The sequence below is a fragment of the Salvelinus namaycush genome, chromosome 1 (assembly GCF_016432855.1).
Source record: "Salvelinus namaycush isolate Seneca chromosome 1, SaNama_1.0, whole genome shotgun sequence".
Taxonomy (NCBI): Eukaryota; Metazoa; Chordata; class Actinopteri; order Salmoniformes; family Salmonidae; genus Salvelinus; species Salvelinus namaycush.
The window spans coordinates 73,805,124-73,824,119 of NC_052307.1; the positions used below are offsets into that span (position 1 = coordinate 73,805,124).

The 18,996-nt window shown below is 41.7% G+C and overlaps 1 protein-coding gene across 2 annotated transcripts in view; it reads left to right on the forward strand.

Moving 5' to 3' along the window:
• The window catches only part of crtc3 (CREB regulated transcription coactivator 3), a 69,944-nt gene that overhangs the window by 7,144 nt on the left and 43,804 nt on the right, over positions 1 to 18,996 (forward strand). For both annotated transcript variants that reach the window (XM_038994457.1, XM_038994466.1), the window contains exons 2-3: positions 3,692 to 3,802; positions 7,455 to 7,586. In XM_038994457.1, coding sequence (XP_038850385.1) covers positions 3,692 to 3,802; positions 7,455 to 7,586 — 243 coding nt within the window. The remainder of the gene's footprint in view (positions 1 to 3,691; positions 3,803 to 7,454; positions 7,587 to 18,996) is intronic.

The window sequence follows — 18,996 nt, forward strand, 5'->3', positions numbered from 1 at the left end:
AGCAAACCAAATGCGAACCTGTAGCCCTGAGCTGGATGTAATTTGTTTGACACGTCTTAGATTTTTTATAGTTATAAGCAGTGGCATAGTGTGAAGCTCCCGTGATACGGGGGTGCCCCCAACCCAAAAAACGAAACCCAAAAAATTTAGAAAATCATACTGCCGGTTTTTCAAAATATACCATATAAACGGTTTATCACCCAAACCTAATTTATATAAGAAATTGGCAACTCCTTCTGATTCTTAGTAATAAGCTTCTTATGCTCATTAATGTCTTTTTATGTTATAAAAAGACATGTTATTAATGAGCATAAGACATAAAAAGCATCTTATCTTATGCTTATGTAGGCCACTTGATTTCAATATCTAAACAAAGTGAACAGTTTGTTCGAACAGGTGGAGATGGACAGGAGGGTGTATTCATAACAGTTCAACTGTTATACCATGTTAGCAAGCAAATACACCCAAGTTGGCTAGACTTGAAATATAAAGTTTAGGTGGCTACTCATTAGCACGTGGGCTTGAGTGATTGTTTATGAGACCTGTGTTAATATTTTATGACTGCTACAAGAACTTGGGCACTATTGCTGAATGTGCATATTCTGGTAAAATGTCTAACAAAATTGCATTTTCATAGACAGACTTGAAAGCCAGATCAATGATTATTGCAAAAGTTTGGGGTCACTTCGAAATGGCCTTGTTTTTGAAAGAAAAGCACTTTTTATCCATTAAAATAACATAAAATTGATCAGAAATACAGTGTAGACTTAATGTTGGAAATTGTAGCTGGAAACGGCAGATTTTTTTTATGGAATATCTACGTAGGTGTACAGAGGCCCATTATCAGCAACCATCACTCCTGTGTTCCAATGGCACGTTGTGTTAGCTAATCCAAGTTGATCATTTTAAAAGGCTAATTGATCATTAGAAAACCCTTTTGCAATTATGTTAGCACAGTTGAAAACTGTTGTTCTGATTAAAGAAGCAATAAAACTGTCCTTTAGACTAGTTGAGTATCTGGAGCATCAGCATTTGTGGGTTCGATTACAGGCTCAAAATGGCCAGAAACAAATAAAAAGAGGAGTGGGAGGCCCCGGTGCCCAACTGAGCAAGAGGACAAGTACATTAAGAGTGTCTAGTTTGAGAAACAGATGCCTCACAAGTCCTCAACTGGCAGCTTCATTAAATAGTACCCACAACACCAGTCTCAACGTCAACAGTGAAGAGGCGACTCTGGGATGCTGGCCTTCTATTCAGAGTTCTTCTGTCCAGTGTGTGTTCTTTTGCCCATGTTAATCTTTTCTTTTTATTGGCCAGTCTGATGTTTGGCTCTTTTCTTTTTTTTTTTCTTAGAAGGCCAGCATCCCGGAGTTGCCTCTTCACTGTTGAGACTGGTGTCCATCTGATTTTTAGCCATATCGCTCAGCCTTAGTCCAACATCAATGGTGTTCTCTCTTACTTTATAGACAGATAGACATTGGCTCGTCTTACACCTGCAGGATGTTGCCGGCTTGTCAGACACACAGAGAGAAAACAGCTTTCCCTGGAGCTCGAGCCACGTGTTAAATTTGAATGACATTTAATCACAACAAGAGCTAAAGGTCTCCTGAATGTCCCTGAGGCTGTATAGTGTTAAATTAAACCTAGCTTAGCTCCTTGTCAACTCTTTTACTGTCCTCTCTTCTCTGAGAGTTCCTCTTATGTGTAAACCCATTGATTGCATCAAATGAGGTCAGTCTTTGAGATTCAAATTTTGTCCTTTGGTTAGCGTGAGGAAGAAATGCCCCACGGATTTGCCTTTTCCTGATCAGAATTGATAATTGGAACTGTTTACCTTAGCCGAACAAACCATGCTCTGTGTGGTCCCTGAGTTGGTCCTGTGTTGGAGGAGCACAGGGTCTGTATCCACAAAGTGTCTCAGAGTAGGAGTGCTGCTCTAGGATCTGTCCATATAGTCTACTGTTAGTCATTATCAGCACTCCTACTCTGAGACACTATGCATACGGGCCCCGCTGTGGAGACATGCTGCTATACCAGACTCATTTCTATGAATTGGTGAATGGATAGGTTACAAAACATTTCCTTCTGGGGTTTCCCTTTAATGCACAGATGTATTCTCCAGAAACTAGACTACGTCATTGGACAGAAATGACACACCTTCCCACACCCATGAGCAAAAGCCTAACCTAAGTATTGTTTGTCTAAAACCTAAGGATTTCTGTAATTTCATTAAATAAGAAATTGATAGTATTATATCATGTATATGAACCATACAGCCAACATTGAAGGCAATGTTTGATTTGAAACAATAAATTAAACCAGCAACAACTTCCATTGTCTTGTTTTTCTGATGTACAACTGTCTGTCACTCTTGCTGTCTTGTCCATATCTTGCCCTTATTATCCCCATGCTCCGCCCATGCAGCTGCTGTGTTGACTGGCATTGTAATGGATGCAATTATAGCCCAGGGGTGACCATTGGCCAATCTTAGTCGTGTAGGAGTGGAGTCAATGCTGGGCTGGAGCAAAATAAACCAGTTGTACTCCAGAGGACATGCTTAACTTTTTTTTAGCACGGCTGTGCTGTGGTCATTGGTACAGGGCGGAGCAGAGTAAAAAAAGTTTTTTTGGACAACCTCGAGTGTACAGTAGCTTTTCTACAACGGGTTACCATTAAAAAAAAATGTCATGTTATTTTGATAGGCTACTTTCATCCCTCAACGAAAATATAGGCGTTGTTCTGACATCTATGGTTGCTAGCCAAGCCGGCTGGCCATTGACTATCGGTTTGGTTGCCAGAGACGCGACACATACGTTAAGTCTTTTTGTTCTATATCTATGGACGCGAACCAGTTGTTCGTTCTAAATGTTCTGTTGCCGTCCTGGCTGGCAATGCTCTTATCCCTTGCTAGCTAGCAAACTACGGCTAACAGAGTCAGCTCAAACAGTGCAGCTAGAATAACAGCAAAGTAGCTGCAATTGCATTTGTTTATTAAGATGTTTTGGATACATCCATAACAATGAGCTAATGATGCGTGATATTTGGCCGCCATAGAAAATGTGCTTTCTTGTCAGGGCACTGTTCATAGGAGCTAGCCAACTACACAGCTAACGCAATTACTTCAAACTGAAGCTGGTAGGACGGCAAACTAGCTGCATTTCATATCGTTTGACCTGTTTCTGTATTTCTTTGTATATATCCATGAATATTATGCTGATTTCAAATGGTTGAGAAAAGATTGAACGTGTCAGGACGAGACTTCCTCAATAGGACAGTGGAGATCGAATGTCAATATTGAAACTGTTGCAAATGTTGAGAGACAGATAGCAACTATTGTACATCCCCCCCCCCCCCCCCCCCCCCCGCAAACCAAGAAGCAAGGGGAAGTAATGTCTAGATGCCTTGATTGGATAGTGGATGAGCAGTGATTTCCCCCGATGGAACAGAAAACAACATTCCCATTTTTGCATCTGGCTTACCCGTGCTTAACATTTATTTTTATTTTTTTAGTATGGTCGAGACGCATTCTAAGCCAATCGTAATGCTTGTTTTGACCAACCCGTTGTAGAAGCATGTACTGCACACCTCCAGGCAGGACCGCTATTAGAGCGGACATCCCTCTAATAAATCCTGTTCCTCCTTCCCCTGTGACTCCTTGGTTACTGACTGCCGTGTTGTTGTTGACCGACAGGTGCAGTTCCAGAAGATCCAACAGCTACGTCAGACCCAGACCAGGGCCCAGTACTATGGAGGCTCCCTGCCCAACGTCAACCAGATCGGCAACGCTAGCGCCGACTTCCAGGTGAGCTCCCCCAACAATCATGCTCCCATTTTTTTTTTTCCCCAAAATGTTTTATATTCAGTGTCTTCAGAAAGTATTCATACCACTTGACTTATTCCACATTTTGTTGTTACAGCCTGATTCAAAATTGATTAAATATATTTTTTTATTATCTCACCCATCTACACACAATACCCCGTAATGACAAATTGAAAACATGTTTTTAGACATTTTTGCGAATGTATTGAAAATAAATTCTGAAATATCTCATTTCCATAAGTATTCACACCCCTGATTCAGTACTTTGTAGAAGCACCTTTTGTGGTGATAACAGCTGTGAGTCTTTCTGGTTAAGTCTAAGAGCTTTGCACACCTGGATTGTACAATATTAGCCCCAAAGTCTTCAACCTCTGTCAAATTGGTTGTTGATCAGACTCCCTCGCAGCTCCCCAGTACTGCTGGCACGAGGATTGAACTACACTCAACTTTCTAGAGATTTCCCCATTAGTTAACACTATCAACCTTTCCCTTTACTCTGGCAATTGTGCTTGTATCAATGCAATATTAGCCACTTTCAATGCAACATACCGGAACTAAACAAATAATGCAAGAGATTTTGTTGTAGGCAGAACGCATCGGAGTAGGATTGTTTTACACAGGACTCCGCCCATAACCAAACAGCGCTGCAGTAGGTCTATATGCAAATAGGCCATTGCCATATATGGATCTGTGCCATTTACTTTGAACTGGACTGTGTTTACAGCTGTGGTCATGAGTAGATGCGCTTGTGTTGAGATCAAAGTGAGAGCTGCATGTAGCCACGTGTGCACATTTAGTTCATATCCTTTGCTAGTTAGTGAGTTATTAGGCCAGGTACAGATCGTTTGGAATCAGGAATAGGGGAGTGAAGACATCTTTGAAAAGCGAGTAGGTAAAGAGCTTATTTTTGTCTTAAAGGGGCAGTGTTGTCTTTTGAGACAGGCTTGAATAAGCTAAGTAGCCAATAGGCAGATGGTAGCATCATTTGTCTGATTCTCTGTAGTAATGGTATGGGATTAATAATGTATTTTATTTTGTAAAGTGGTTTCTTTCATCAAACACAACAACATTGAAAAAAAACATGCAGGGCTTGACATTAACCTGTTTATCCAGGAGGTGACTGACAATGTAGGCCTAACATTGGCTGCTACTTTAGGCTGAGTGATGGAATGGCTATTTCCATGTAAAAAATGTTATGGGATGCATTATTAACTTCTCCATGCTCAAAGGGATATTCAATATCTGCTTTATTTTTACCCATCTACAAATAGGTGCCTTTGACATTATGTGTAGGCCAGTGATAGAGATATATATATATTTAATCAGATGAGGGACCAGGAAGTGAACTCCGGTCTCTGGCGTGGGGATAACATGTGGACTAGTTGGCTGTGTTACACCCTCTGCCAAACTCAGGCACAGGGTACCATGACCCGTCAGTAATTTAAATGTCAATATTGTACAAGTCTGCCAAGCTAGACTAAGTAGTAGGGTACAACAGTGTTATGGAACATTTGGATAGAAATGCTTTCCTGTCCGGTACAGTAAGGTCTAATGTCCATGTTGGACTTTACATTTCTAGCTGTATCGTTTCAGTGCGTTGCACCCTACCGAATGCAACCAAGTCCAACTATAACACCATAACTGTAACTCTCACAGCCTTATCTGCCAGGATTACAGTGCTACTATGATGGCAGTAGTATAGATGCATAGAAACAACTGACGTTTTCACTGCTTGGTATGGACTTCAAGCTAACAGAGCATGGTCCCTTGCTGTAGCAGATAAAATGGCTAGATAATGAAAAACATTTTTTAAACAATATTACTGTAGGCTTCAAGGGAAACTTCTGGATTTTGGCAATGAGGCTCCTTATCTACTTCCCCAGAGTCAGATGAACTCGTGGATACCATTTTTATGTTTCTGTGTCCAGTATGAAGGAAGTTGGAGGTAGTTTTGCGAGCCAATGTTAACTAGTGTAACCCATAGCGCAATGACTGGAAGTCTATCTGCTAAACCTAGGCCTCCATTTGACGTGTTTGGTCATTACTTATATGGCCAATACATTTATATGTTCAACCAAGAAGGGCCACCAGATTGGTATGAGTATGTATTTTGAAGAGTAGTCCTACGCATGCTTTTGCATGGTTTTGGCAAAGAAATCAACCAAACTGTGCCCCCTTGTCCTCTCGCCCAGCAACACACATCTACAGTATGTTTGGTACACTTACTGTAAAAACCACTGTTTGATGCACATTTATTGTAAAAACTACAGCACGTGTGACAGTTTCTGGAAACGGAGACTCTCCTTGTAATTACTGCCTAACAGAGACAATGTCCCTCTCAACAAATCCAGACCTCAATGACCCCCTAGATGGTTTCACACACACGGCGCTCTGCACAGTATATAGCACTATACTTTCAGAAATTCAAAACAGCAAGCCTCTCTTGAGGACTCCAACTAAATAATTCAGATGTTCTCCTACCCAGACAAGCAACAACAAAGTACTAAGATCTGTGTTCTGGCTTCGGTCTGTCTCATTCAGCCCCAGAAGAAAAACACAGTGGGTGAATGTGATAGCGCTGTAGCTGCCCACGTGGGCTTGCCTGAATCGGTTTGTCCTCAGAGGATAGAGCGCTAACGTTAGCCTAGATGTGTATGCTACAATACAGTAGCTCCAGGTAAAAGTGCCCTTGCTGTGTTGAAGAATGGCTCTTTTGAGAGGTGGGATTAGGGATCTAGGTCTAGGTCTGCATTCCAAATGGTACCCTATTCTCTTTTTATAGTGCACTATTTTAGACCAGATCCCTATGGGCCCTGGTCAGAAGTAGTGCACAATAAAGGGAATAGGGTGTCATTTGGGACGCAGAACTAGAAACCAGACTTGATATCACAGTAGAAAAACATGACTCTTTCCTCCTTAGAGATGCTAGTACAGGTTTAATGGACCTGGCTGCACTTGATCCTAATCATTTGTTAGTGCTCGTTCATTGTAACTGTAGTGTTTTCATTTTGGTTAGGGTTTGAGTGTTTTAATGAATGATATCCGTCTGAAATCATGGAGTAAAAGTAGGTTGTTAGTCGTGTAGTACCTAAACACTGTAGACATGATTTAAAGCTGTCATTTTTTCCCTCTTGCTTTTTTATTCTTGTCTTTTTCTCTGCCCCAGCCTGTCGCTTTCTCTCCCTTTCTGCCCCAGCCTGTCTCTCGCTCTCTCTCTCTCTCTCTCTCTCTCTCTCTCTCTCTCTCTCTCTCTCTCTCTGCCCCAGCCTGTCGCTTTCTCTCTCTCTCTGCCCCAGCCTGTCGCTTTCTCTCTCTTTCTGCCCCAGCCTGTCTCTTGCTCTCTCTCTTTCTGCCCCAGCCTGTCTCTTTCTGTCTGTCCCTGTCTCTCTAATAATAGCATTACATTTTAATAGTTCTAATAATATTTAGAGCCACAATGAGAATAATAACAAAAGTAATGCTGGTACTAGTTGTAACATGATTTCTAATAATGGAATAGTAATGGCATGGAAGCATTTTTTGCTTACGGACTGTCCCTCAGGTTGTGGCAGGAGACCAGGTATTTGGTTGCCAAAATATTTTGTCTCTCTCTTTCTCTTTCATATTAACATCCCCCTCTGTCCCTCTTCCTCAGGGTGGCTTCCCAGGGGCCTTGGACAGTGTCAGGGGGACACGTCACCATGGCCTGGTAGAGAGGGTGCACCGTGACCGCAACCAACGCATTAACCTGCCTCACCGCCGGCCCATAGACAAGCACGGACGGCAGATATCCTTCCACAACCACAAGTAGTACCAGTAGGAACCAGTTACCAGTAGTATTTAGTAGCAAGTTGTGCATATAGAAATTTGTACCAGTAGTACGTAGTGAACTTACCTGTAGCAACTATTAGAACACTTAGTACCAGTACAACATCTGGGGCCCTCAGAAATGTGTTTTTCTTCTAAACTGTCAGAATTCTCACAAGCATGTTGACAAAGCTGATGACAACGGTTTACAACTAATAAATACCATAATTTGTCAAACTGTGAATCAATGCATTATGTCTGAATTTCAGCATAGAGGTTCATGTTGTAGCCTATGCAGAGGGCTGCACGACCCTTGGTGTGCCATTGGACTACAGTGTAGCTTACACAGCATGTGATGTGCTCTTAAAATGCATATCTATGGAATTATTGATTGCTTTTATTTTATCTTTGTTTTAACAGGGGGTCACCATTGAGACCAAGGTCTCTTTTACAAGGAATCAAATACAATGTAAAATATTGTAGCAGCTAGCAAGATGGTTGCACTGTTGGTGTTTGTTGGTGTTGGTGTTTGTGTGTGGTGTGAATTTGTGTGTGCTCGCTGACCTTTGCTAGTGTGGGCAGAGCGTTGTTGAAGCCCAAGGCTCAGTTAGTCATTATAAAAACATGACATGTAATACATTGTGCTAGTCACTGACAGTTCGGCTTAATGGTCATTGGTGGGAGATTTTGGATGGGAGAGTGTGTATGTGTTACTGTTGTGATTCCCCTATATTCATTTAGCAGAGGCGAGCCACTGCTGCTAAATCGCTGCCGCCACTGATAAAATAAATACAATACATTTTCTGGATGGTAATGTTTTCAGAGTAAACTTAGGCGACACACTTACCGACCAATTTATTAGGTACACCCATCTAGTGCTCTGTCGGACCCCTCTTTGCCTCCAGACAGCCTGAATTCTTCGGGGCATTCTACAAGGTGTCGGAAACATTCCACAGGGATGTTTGTCCATGCTGACGCGATGGCATCACACAGTTGCTGCAGATTGAACGGTGGTACATTCATGCTGTGAACAGCCATCTGGGGATTGTGCAGGCCACTCAAGTAAACTGAACTCGCTGTCATGTTCCAGGCAATGTTTTTCCACTGCTCAATTGGCCAGTGGTGATTGTGTGCACACTGGAGCCGCTTCTTCTTGTTTTTAGCTGGTAGGAGCGGAACCCGGTGTGGTCATCTGCTGCAATAGCCCATCCTCAACAAGTTCTACGCTCCAAGATGCTGATCTGCACACCACTGTTGTACTGCGTGGTTATTTGGCTCTTTGTGGCCCGCCTTTTAGCTTGCACGATTCTTGCCATTCTCCTTCGACCTCTCATCAACGAGCTGTTTTCCGGCCACAGGACTTCTGCTGATTGGATGTTTTACTTTTTTTTTTTTAAATTCCCGATAAACACTAGACACTGTCGTGCGTGAAACGCCCAGGAGGGCAGCTGTTTCTGAGGTACTGGATCCGGCGAGCCTGGCACCAACGATCATACCATGCTCAAAGTCGCTTGGTCAGTCGTTTTGCCCATTCTAACGTTCAATCGAACAGTAACTGGATGCCGGTCTGCCACGTGACTCAATGTCTGTTAGAACAATCCATTTTTGAGAACTGGGTGGTGTACCTAATAAACTGGCCAGTAGGTGTATGTAGAAAAGATAATGGAGCCAATTTTTTTTTTAATAAGATCATCTTTGAGAACTAACAATCACCAAAATAAAAACTATACAGTCAGGGAGGATGTAAAAATCCAAAACAGTCATGTCATTGGGCCTCTGTGCCATGGAAAAATGTGTAGAATTGCAGGTTTTCAAACTGCACATATTTGGTTTCTAACTGTGTGGGTTAGTAGGAGGACTGAGGTAGGAGTGGGTCTGCGAGCTCTTAATGCTCAAATTCTCAGTAGTGAAAGGAGAAAGGATGGTCTTTCTTTGGAAACACTAACTCTGTCAGCACCTTAAGAAACCCTTTCTTCAAGCACTGTCTCTGAGCCAGTATATTCTCTCATACACTACTCAACTGTGTGGTGTGCTTGTGTTGCACTCTTTCACACTGGATGCAAAGAAAGACTGTAAGTGGGGGGGAAGAGCAAGTGAGTAAGCAGGGCCTAAAATTAATACCCGCAGCTAAGATGTCTATTTCACCAGCCACATTGGTGGGTGGGTGGTCAGGGCTCCACAGTGTGAGCATTTCACTCGTATTTGTGAATAAAAATAGTAAAGTATTATCACATTTATAGCAGAATAAATGCTGCAGTAGCTGTTTTCAAAGTATATCTGTGTCGTACTGCAACACTACCTGGCTGGGGGCTGTGCACAGGCATAACAGTTGGTCTAATTTACTTGAGACTAAAGTCTACTGAAGTGAGACTTTGTCCTTGTTTCTTGGCTACTTACATTTATCTGTATACAAGCTTTGTTGAGGTTCAACTGCTAGGGAAGAGAAGCAACACGGATACTAGTCGGACTCAATCTCACAGGCACAAAACATGACACGCATCACATTACCACGGTAACCACCCGCCCTAGAGGAGCAGGTGAAATGTTTTCTCTCATCTGAGATATTTTCGTTAAAAGACTTGGGTCATAAAAAAAGGAAAGATATGGAACAATACCACTTCTTACATTTTATTGTTTTAGAAACATTACAAAATATGCTCATCAGGTTTTTGGTGTTCATGTAATTTTAGCAAAAAAAACACTGGCTGGTAAAAAAAAATCTGAGTGGATGGTATTTAAAAAGAAAATCTGCAGTGGCTGGTGGACCAAAAAGCACATTTTAGGTCTTGGACTAAGGGAGAGTTAGTGTTTACATGCATTAGTGTTTGTGCCTGTAAAAAAATGTGGAAGAGTATGTATCAGAATGTGTGAGTGGGACATGCAGTGAGTGTGTAAAAGAGAGCGAAGAGTGTCTGAGGCTGCAGTGTTGTGTAAGCACTAGTGACACTGACATACATACTGGCTAGTTGTAATGCTACACTGTGACATACGTACGTACTGGCTAGTTGTAGTCCTACACTGTGACATACGTACGTACTGGCTAGTTGTAATGCTACACTGTGACATACGTACGTACTGGCTAGTTGTAATGCTACACTGTGACATGCGTACTGGCTAGTTGTAATGCTACACTGTGACATGCGTACTGGCTAGTTGTAAGGCTACACTGTGACATGCGTACTGGCTAGTTGTCCTACACTGTGACATACGTACGTACTGGCTAGTTGTTGTCCTACACTGTGACATACGTACGTACTGGCTAGTTGTAGTCCTACACTGTGACATACGTACGTACTGGCTAGTTGTAGTCCTACACTGTGACGTACGTACTGGCTAGTTGTAGGCCTACACTGTGACGTACGTACTGGCTAGTTGTAGGCCTACACTGTGACGTACGTACTGGCTAGTTGTAGTCCTACACTGTGACGTATGTACGTACGTACTGGCTAGTTGTAGTCCTACACTGTGACATACGTACGTACTGGCTAGTTGTAATGCTACACTGTGACGTGCGTACTGGCTAGTTGTAATGCTACACTGTGACGTACGTACTGGCTAGTTGTAATGCTACACTGTGACATACGTACGTACTGGCTAGTTGTAGTCCTACACTGTGACATACGTACGTACTGGCTAGTTGTAGTCCTACACTGTGACGTATGTACTGGCTAGTTGTAGTCCTACACTGTGACGTATGTATGTATGTACGTACGTACGTACTGGCTAGTTGTAGGCCTACACTGTGACGTACGTACTGGCTAGTTGTAGTCCTACACTGTGACGTATGTACTGGCTAGTTGTAGTCGTACACTGTGACGTATGTATGTATGTACGTACGTACGTACGTACGTACTGGCTAGTTGTAGTCCTACACTGTGACGTATGTATGTATGTACGTATGTACGTACTGGCTAGTTGTAGGCCTACACTGTGACATCGCACTCATTTTGCTGGTTGTAATCTTACACTGACCATCTCCCTGTATGACTCTTGCAGCTCCCTTCCGCCATTAAAGAGGACTGGCCGCCATGACCAGCAGGCACAGATCTAGGATCAGCTTACTCCCCCAATCTTAACTCTGCAACTACTCCTAATATTTGGTCCCCCACTCTGCTCTGAGAGTTGAATCACTTTTAATATGTATTTATTCAGCCTTTTCTCATTTTCATAAGAGTTCCTTACGTGAATCAAGTTTTTATGTTGTGCAGATGTTCTTGCCTTGGAGGCTTGTCCAAGTTACATAACTGGAGAATTAAAAGAATGGCTGAGAACTTGACTGAGAATCTAGTAGTAACTGTTGCTAGCAGATCAAGTTCTGGGAAGTTGTCTTGGAGACAGACGGCAGTGTGTGAGAGGGGGGAAGAGTGTGTTTGAAGGCGAGAGAGAAAGGGGGAGTGTGTGTTCGTGTCACTCTGTGTGTGCGCGTGTGTGATCTCGCCATGTTGCAGCAGCAGAGAGAGAGGAAGTCTTTGGTTTTGAAGGATATTTCATCTGGTCAACTCCCTGTTAGCCTGTAGTAAAGAGTTTTGATAAGTTATTCAGTGAGGCGCGTGCGCAACACAACACACTCTTAAAATAAAAGCGTGCACACACTAGAGGTCGACCGAATAATCGGAATGGCCGATTAATTAGGGCCGATTTTCAAGTTTTCATAACAATCGGAAATCGGTATTTTTGGACACTGATTTGGCCGTTTTTTAAAAATATATTTTTTAAAAATTTAATTTAAATTATTTTGTGTGGTTATTTTTTTTACACCTTTTTATTTAATCTTTATTTAACTAGGCAAGTCAGTTAAGAACACGTTCTTATTTTCAATGACGGCCTAGGACTGGTGGGTTAACTGCCTTGTTCAGGGGCAGAATGACAGATTTTTACATTGTCAGCTCGGGGATTCAGTCTTGCAACCTTACAGTTAACTAGTCCAACGCTCTAACCACCTGATTACATTGCACTCCACGAGGAGACTGCCTGTTACGCGAATGCAGTAAGAAGCCAAGGTAAGTTGCTAGCTAGCATTAAACTTATCTTTATAAAAAACAATCAATCATAATCACTCGTTAACTACACATGGTTGATGATATTACTAGTTTATCTAGCGTGTCCTGCGTTGCATGTAATCGATGCGGTGCGTATTCGCGAAAAAGGACTGTCTTGCTCCAATGTGTACCTAACCATAAACATCAATGCCTTTCTTAAAATCAATACACAAGTATATATTTTTAGACCTGCATATTTAGTTAAAATTGCCTGCTAACCTGGCTCGTTACGCACTCTGTGAAGACTATTTCTTCCTAACAAAGACATTCAACTTCGCCAAACAGGGGATTTAACAAAAGCGCATTTGTGAAAAAAGCACAATCGTTGCACGATTGTACCTAAACATCAATGCCTTTCTTAAACTCAATACACAGAAGTATACATTTTTAAACCTGCATATTTTGCTAAAAGAAATCCAGGTTAGCAGACACTATTAACCAGGTGAAATTGTGTCACTTCTCTTGCGTTCATTGCACGCTGAGTCAGTGTATGGGCGAGGAGAGGGATGGAAGCTATACTGTTACACTGGCAATACTAAAGTGCCTACTAAAGTGCCTACAACATAGTCAAAGGTATATGAAATACAAATCGTATAGAGAGAAATTGTCCTATAATTCCAATAATAACTACAACCTAAAACTTCTTACCTGGGAATATTGAAGACTCATGTTAAAAGGAACCACCAGCTTTCATATGTTCTCATGTTCTGAGCAAGGAACTTAAACGTTAGCTTTTTTACATGGCACATATTGCACTTTTACTTTCTTCTCCAACACATTGTTTTTGCATTATTTAAACCAAATTGAACATGTTTCATTTTTATTTGAGGCTAAATTGATTTTATTGATGTATTATATTAAGTTAAAATAAGTGTTCATTCAATATTGTTGTAATTGTCATTATTACAAATACATTTTTTTATATATCGGTCGATTAACCGGCATCGGCTTTTTTGGTCCTCCAATAATCGGTATCGGTGTTGAAAAATTACAATCGGTCGACCTCTAGCGCACACACACACACACATTCCCTCCGCTCCAGTATTTGTATTTATTATTGATCCCCATTAGCTGCTGCCAAGGTAGCAGCTACTCTTCCTGGGGTCCAAACACATTAAGGCGCTTACATTACACATAAGCTAAAACAGTATATCATATAACATTATTACACCACTACATATCTACAATACAAAATGTATAAAGTTATTTCAATGTGCGTGTGTCTGTACCTGTGTGTGTGTGTGTGTGTCTCTTCACAGTCCCTGCTGTTTCATAAGGTGTATTTTTGTATTTATCTGATTCTACTGCTTGCATCAGTTACCTGATGTGGAATAGAGTTCCATGTAGTCATTGCTCTATGTAGTACTGTGTGCTTCCCATAGTCTGTTCTGGACTTGGGGACTGTGAAGAGACCTCTGGTGGTATGCATGGGTGTCTGAGCTGTGTGCTAGTAGTTTAAACAGACAGCTCGGTGCATTCAGCATGTCAACACTTCTTACAAAAACAAGTAGTGATGAAGTCAGTCTCTCCTCCACTTTGAGCCATAAGAGATTGACATGCATATCATTAACTTCAGCTCCCCGTGTACATCTAAGGGCCAGCCGTGCTGCCCTGTTTTGAGACAATTGTAATTTTCCCAAGCCTCCCTTTGTGGCACCTGACCACATTATTGAACACTAGTCCAGGTGTGACAACACTAGGGCCTGTAGGACCTGTCTTGTTGATAGTGCTGTTAAGAAGGTAGAGTAACGCTTTATTATGGACAGACTTCTCCCCATCATAGCTACTGTTGTATCAACATGTTTTGACCATGACAGTTTACAATCCAGGGTTACTCCATGCAGTTTAGTCACATCCATTTGCTCAATTTCCACATTATTCATTGCAAGGTTTAGTGAATGATTAGTCCTGAATATTTTTTTATTTTGTTTTAAACATTGTATTTGGGACAAACTTATTCCTTGCCACCCATTCTTAAAAAAACTGCAGCTCTTAAGTTTTGCAGTCATTTCAGTCACTGTAGTAGATGACGTTTATAGTGTTGAGTCAGTATCTCTGGAGAGGAAGGGACTAACAGTAGTAGGCTCTCCTGGTTTTTGGCTCTGTGTGTGCAAACAGGCCCTTTTGTTTGTGTAAATAGAGGTTGCTCCAGTGTGTGTGTTTGAGGTCTGGATACTGAGTCAGCAGCACCCTGCAGCATATGATCTTCACACTGGGAGAAGGAAGAGGCCGGGGCAGAGGAGTATCCTCCAGCCAAAATATGTTTTCACTCTGCAGGCAATTCCCCCCCCCCCCCCCCCCCCCCTACACGCCAGATGTCCCTCACAGTCGGAGCTTGTTTTTCACTCGAGTCAGACTGGTCGAGTCTGCCAAGATCAGACAGGCGGTGAAAGAGAGCCGAGGAGATTTCACTACGCCCACTCTTCTAGAACATCCTCTCCTTTTCATCCCCACTTCGATCTCTTTACTCAGGGTTTTCTGAAGCACTAGATTTTAGCAGCAGTGGTTGGACTGTACTGTAGTTGTTTTACTAACCTACTACTACAGTATACACTCTTGACTATCCTCCCATTTCTCTCGTTTATTTCAACACCCTTCACTCCGTGGGTTTACTAACTGAATGAACTGAAGAAGGCTTTTAGTTGAAATGTTTGTATGAAGGCGTCTGCATGCTTCCCAGACGAAACGGTTCTGTTCGGGTGCACAACATTTTTTTTTCTCTCGAGGCAAGCCGAAGTCTACCCCCTTGTCGGCGATTGGTCAACAGTAGGGGTTCTTCAATGAAGTGCCTGTTGTCATTCAACGAGAGACGACTTGTCCTAATGCACATGCTTTCACTTGAGAAATACTGCACCAGACATCCTAGTCAGATGAAAAATTGCCCGACTGCAAAAACATAAACTAAAGAAATCTGTCATTAATTTTATCTTAGATTAATTCTAACTATTTTGAGTAAGTGTATACTGGCTACGGTGTCTCAAAAGGGACAAACAGTACTATTGGCACTTTTTCTTGTTTTTCAAGCGAAGGACTATTAAGGGAGTATGCTAGCACACTGGTTCGGTTCGCCTACGGCTGGGCTCCAGCCGAAGTGAAGCATGCTGACGCTTTAAAATTCCCCTAAAAATGAAGTTAAGCTTTTTTGAAACTCCTGTGTGTGTAGACATACTGTATTTAATTTTTTGTAAAATTGTCACTGTTGTAAATGAGATGGTATGGGTTTTCTGGCGATGTTGTAAATGAGATGGTATGGGTTTTCTGGCGCTGTTGTAAATGAAATGGTATGGGTTTTCTGGCGCTGTTGTAAATGAAATGGTATGGGTTTTCTGGCGCTGTTGTAAATGAAATGGTATGGGTTTTCTGGCGCTGTTGTAAATGAAATGGTATGGGTTTTCTGGCGCTGTTGTAAATGAAATGGTATGGGTTTTCTGGCGCTGTTGTAAATGAAATGGTATGGGTTTTCTGGCGCTGTTGTAAATGAAATGGTATGGGTTTTCTGGCGCTGTTGTAAATGACATGGTATGGGTTTTCTGGCGCTGTTGTAAATGAGATGGTATGGGTTTTCTGGCGCTGTTGTAAATGAGATGGTATGGGTTTTCTGGCGCTGTTGTAAATGAGATGGTATGGGTTTTCTGGCGCTGTTGTAAATTAGGTGGTAGGATTCTATAGTCAGTCATCAGGTCTGTGGTCAGTTTATTAGCTAATCTATTAAACTCTCTGGCAGGGTGATGCCAAGCACCCAAGTACTGTGATGTCCAGAAGAGCATACTACTTACTGTGTGTACTCTAGTCCCTTTCTCTCATACTGGACATACTGGAGCAGAGGGATCATTTGTGTGTATACGTTTATTTTATGTGTGTGTGCGTGTCTCACTCGGAATAACTTACCAGCACCCTGTTTGCCACAGGCTGCCAGGGAGTCATCCTGATGAATTATGGGGGATGGAACATACAACTCAATATCCATCCAAATGAAAGACTTCCTCTCTGCTGCTGAAGCCCGGCGAGATCACGCACACACTATCCCCCTTTCTCTTTCCCTTTCTCACACACACCCGTCTGTCTCCAAGACCAACAATAGACAACTTCCCAGAACTTGATCTGCTAGCAACAGTAACTACCACGTTCAGTCAAGTTCTCGGCTATTCTTTTAATTCTCCAGTTTTATGTAAGTTGGACAAGCCTTCAAGGCAAGAACTGAAACATCTGCATAACTATAACTTGATGCACACAGACTTGAACAGTAAGGAACTCCTTATGGAAAAAGAAAAGGTTGAATAAATATATATTAATGTGATGCAACTCTCAGAGCACCTAGTCTGCTCGATCCAACGCTCTTAACCGCTAGGCTACCTGCTGGCTGTTTATTTATGGATCATTCAAAACCTGAAGATGACCACCACCGAAGTATTCAGTTAATCTAATGGTGATTTTTTTATTTAAAAAACAAAGCTGGGGCAAAATAAACCATATATATCATTGAAAAATCTGTCGACGTACCCTCGAGCAAGGCACTTAACCCTAATTGCTCCTTAAGTCACTCTGGATAAGAGCATCTGCTAAATGACAAATGTATTGAAGAGGGTGGACAAAGTTTTCAGTGTGAATGCTCTTTTCACTTTTCCTCCCTCTACCTCTTTCTCCATCTTCCTCTACCAATCCATTTCCTGTCTATTTTCTTTCTTTCTCTACCTTGCCATCTGTCTTTCTTTGTACCTTAATTTCTTCTCTCTCGCTCTCTCTCATCCTTTCTCTCCATCATTCTTTGTCTCTCTCTCTCTGTCTGCATTAGCAGTCCACTTTGAGCGTTATTATCAGTGAGCAGATCTCCCCCCAGTGGTAATCCATCCGTTCCTTCTGGCTTTGCGGACCAGGAACATGCATGTCATAATGTCTCCCGGTTGCCCCGTTGCGTTGTTATGTAACTTTATTGATCACATCAACGTAGAACATGTTTTGCTAATCCCTGTCTTCTAATCAGCCATGTCAGCTGGCCTATTAAGAGGACCGCACCGTGTTCTTGTTTTTCAGAGCTTTCAGGGTTAGGCTATAGGCAGGATGCTAGTCCTTTTTTAAATTGCACTGCGTTACCCTTAGGCTGACCAAGACAAATGTCTGTCTGTGACAATTGCTCCAGGCTTCACATATGAAAAATGAATGGACACACTGCTGTAAGTTGCTTTGCAGCATATTATTATATTATGATCATCACATGTCCTGTCGTTGCAGCGAGAGCTTTCCACTCAGTGATATCTATCTACACCTATATATTATGTAAAGGTTAGTTTATTGCACTGTACACACCTTTTTCTATTCATATACTGTCCATACACACCATTATATATTTAAGCAATAAGGCCCGAGGGGGAGTGGTAAATGGCTGTTCTTATGCACGACGCAACGTGGAGTGGTATATTGGCCATATATCACAAACCCTCAAGGTACCTTATTGCTTTTTTAAACTGGTTACCAACATAATTAGAGCAGTAAAAATAAATGTTTTGTCATACTCATGGTATACGATCTGATATATCACGGCTTTCAGCCAATCAGCATTCAGGGCTCGAACCAACCCGTTTTATAAATGTATATACATTATATGTATATTTATATTCCGGTCTCTGACATTCCTCGTTCTGGTTTTTTATTTGTCTGGATTGTGTGTGTTGTTACATTGTTGGATGTTACTGTACTGTTGAAGCTAGGAACACAAACATTTAGCTGCACCTGCGATTAACATCTGGAAATCTGTGTATGCCACCAATAAACTTTGATTTGAAATGTCGGCTGAGCCACATCGGCAATTTCTCTTAATATAATAATAATACTTGTGTCCTAGTTGTTCTTGTTTGTGGTCACAGACAGTGAGCAGAGCAGTCATCTCTAAATTATGAATCAGTAATTTCAGTCCAGGGAGAGGGTTACTCTCCTTGATCTCTAGAGCAGGTATTCTCAAATTCAGGTGTGTTTGTGTATGTGTATATACATACACAGTACCAGTCAAAAGTTTGGACACACCTATTTATTCAAGGGTTTTTCTTTATTTTTACTGTTTTCTACATTGTAGAATAATAGTGAAGACATCAAAACTATGAAACGCATATGGAATCATGTAGTAACCAAAAAAGTGTTAAACAAATCAAAATATAATTTTGATTCTTCAAAGTAGCCACCCTTTGCTTTTGATGACAGCTTTGCACTCTCTTGGCATTCTCTCAACCAGCTTTATGAGGTAGTCACCTGGAATGCTTTTCCAATAGTCTTGAAGGAGTTCCTACATATGCTGAGCACTTGTTGGCTGCTTTTCCTTCACTCTGCTGTCGAACTCATCCCAAACCATCTCAATTGGGT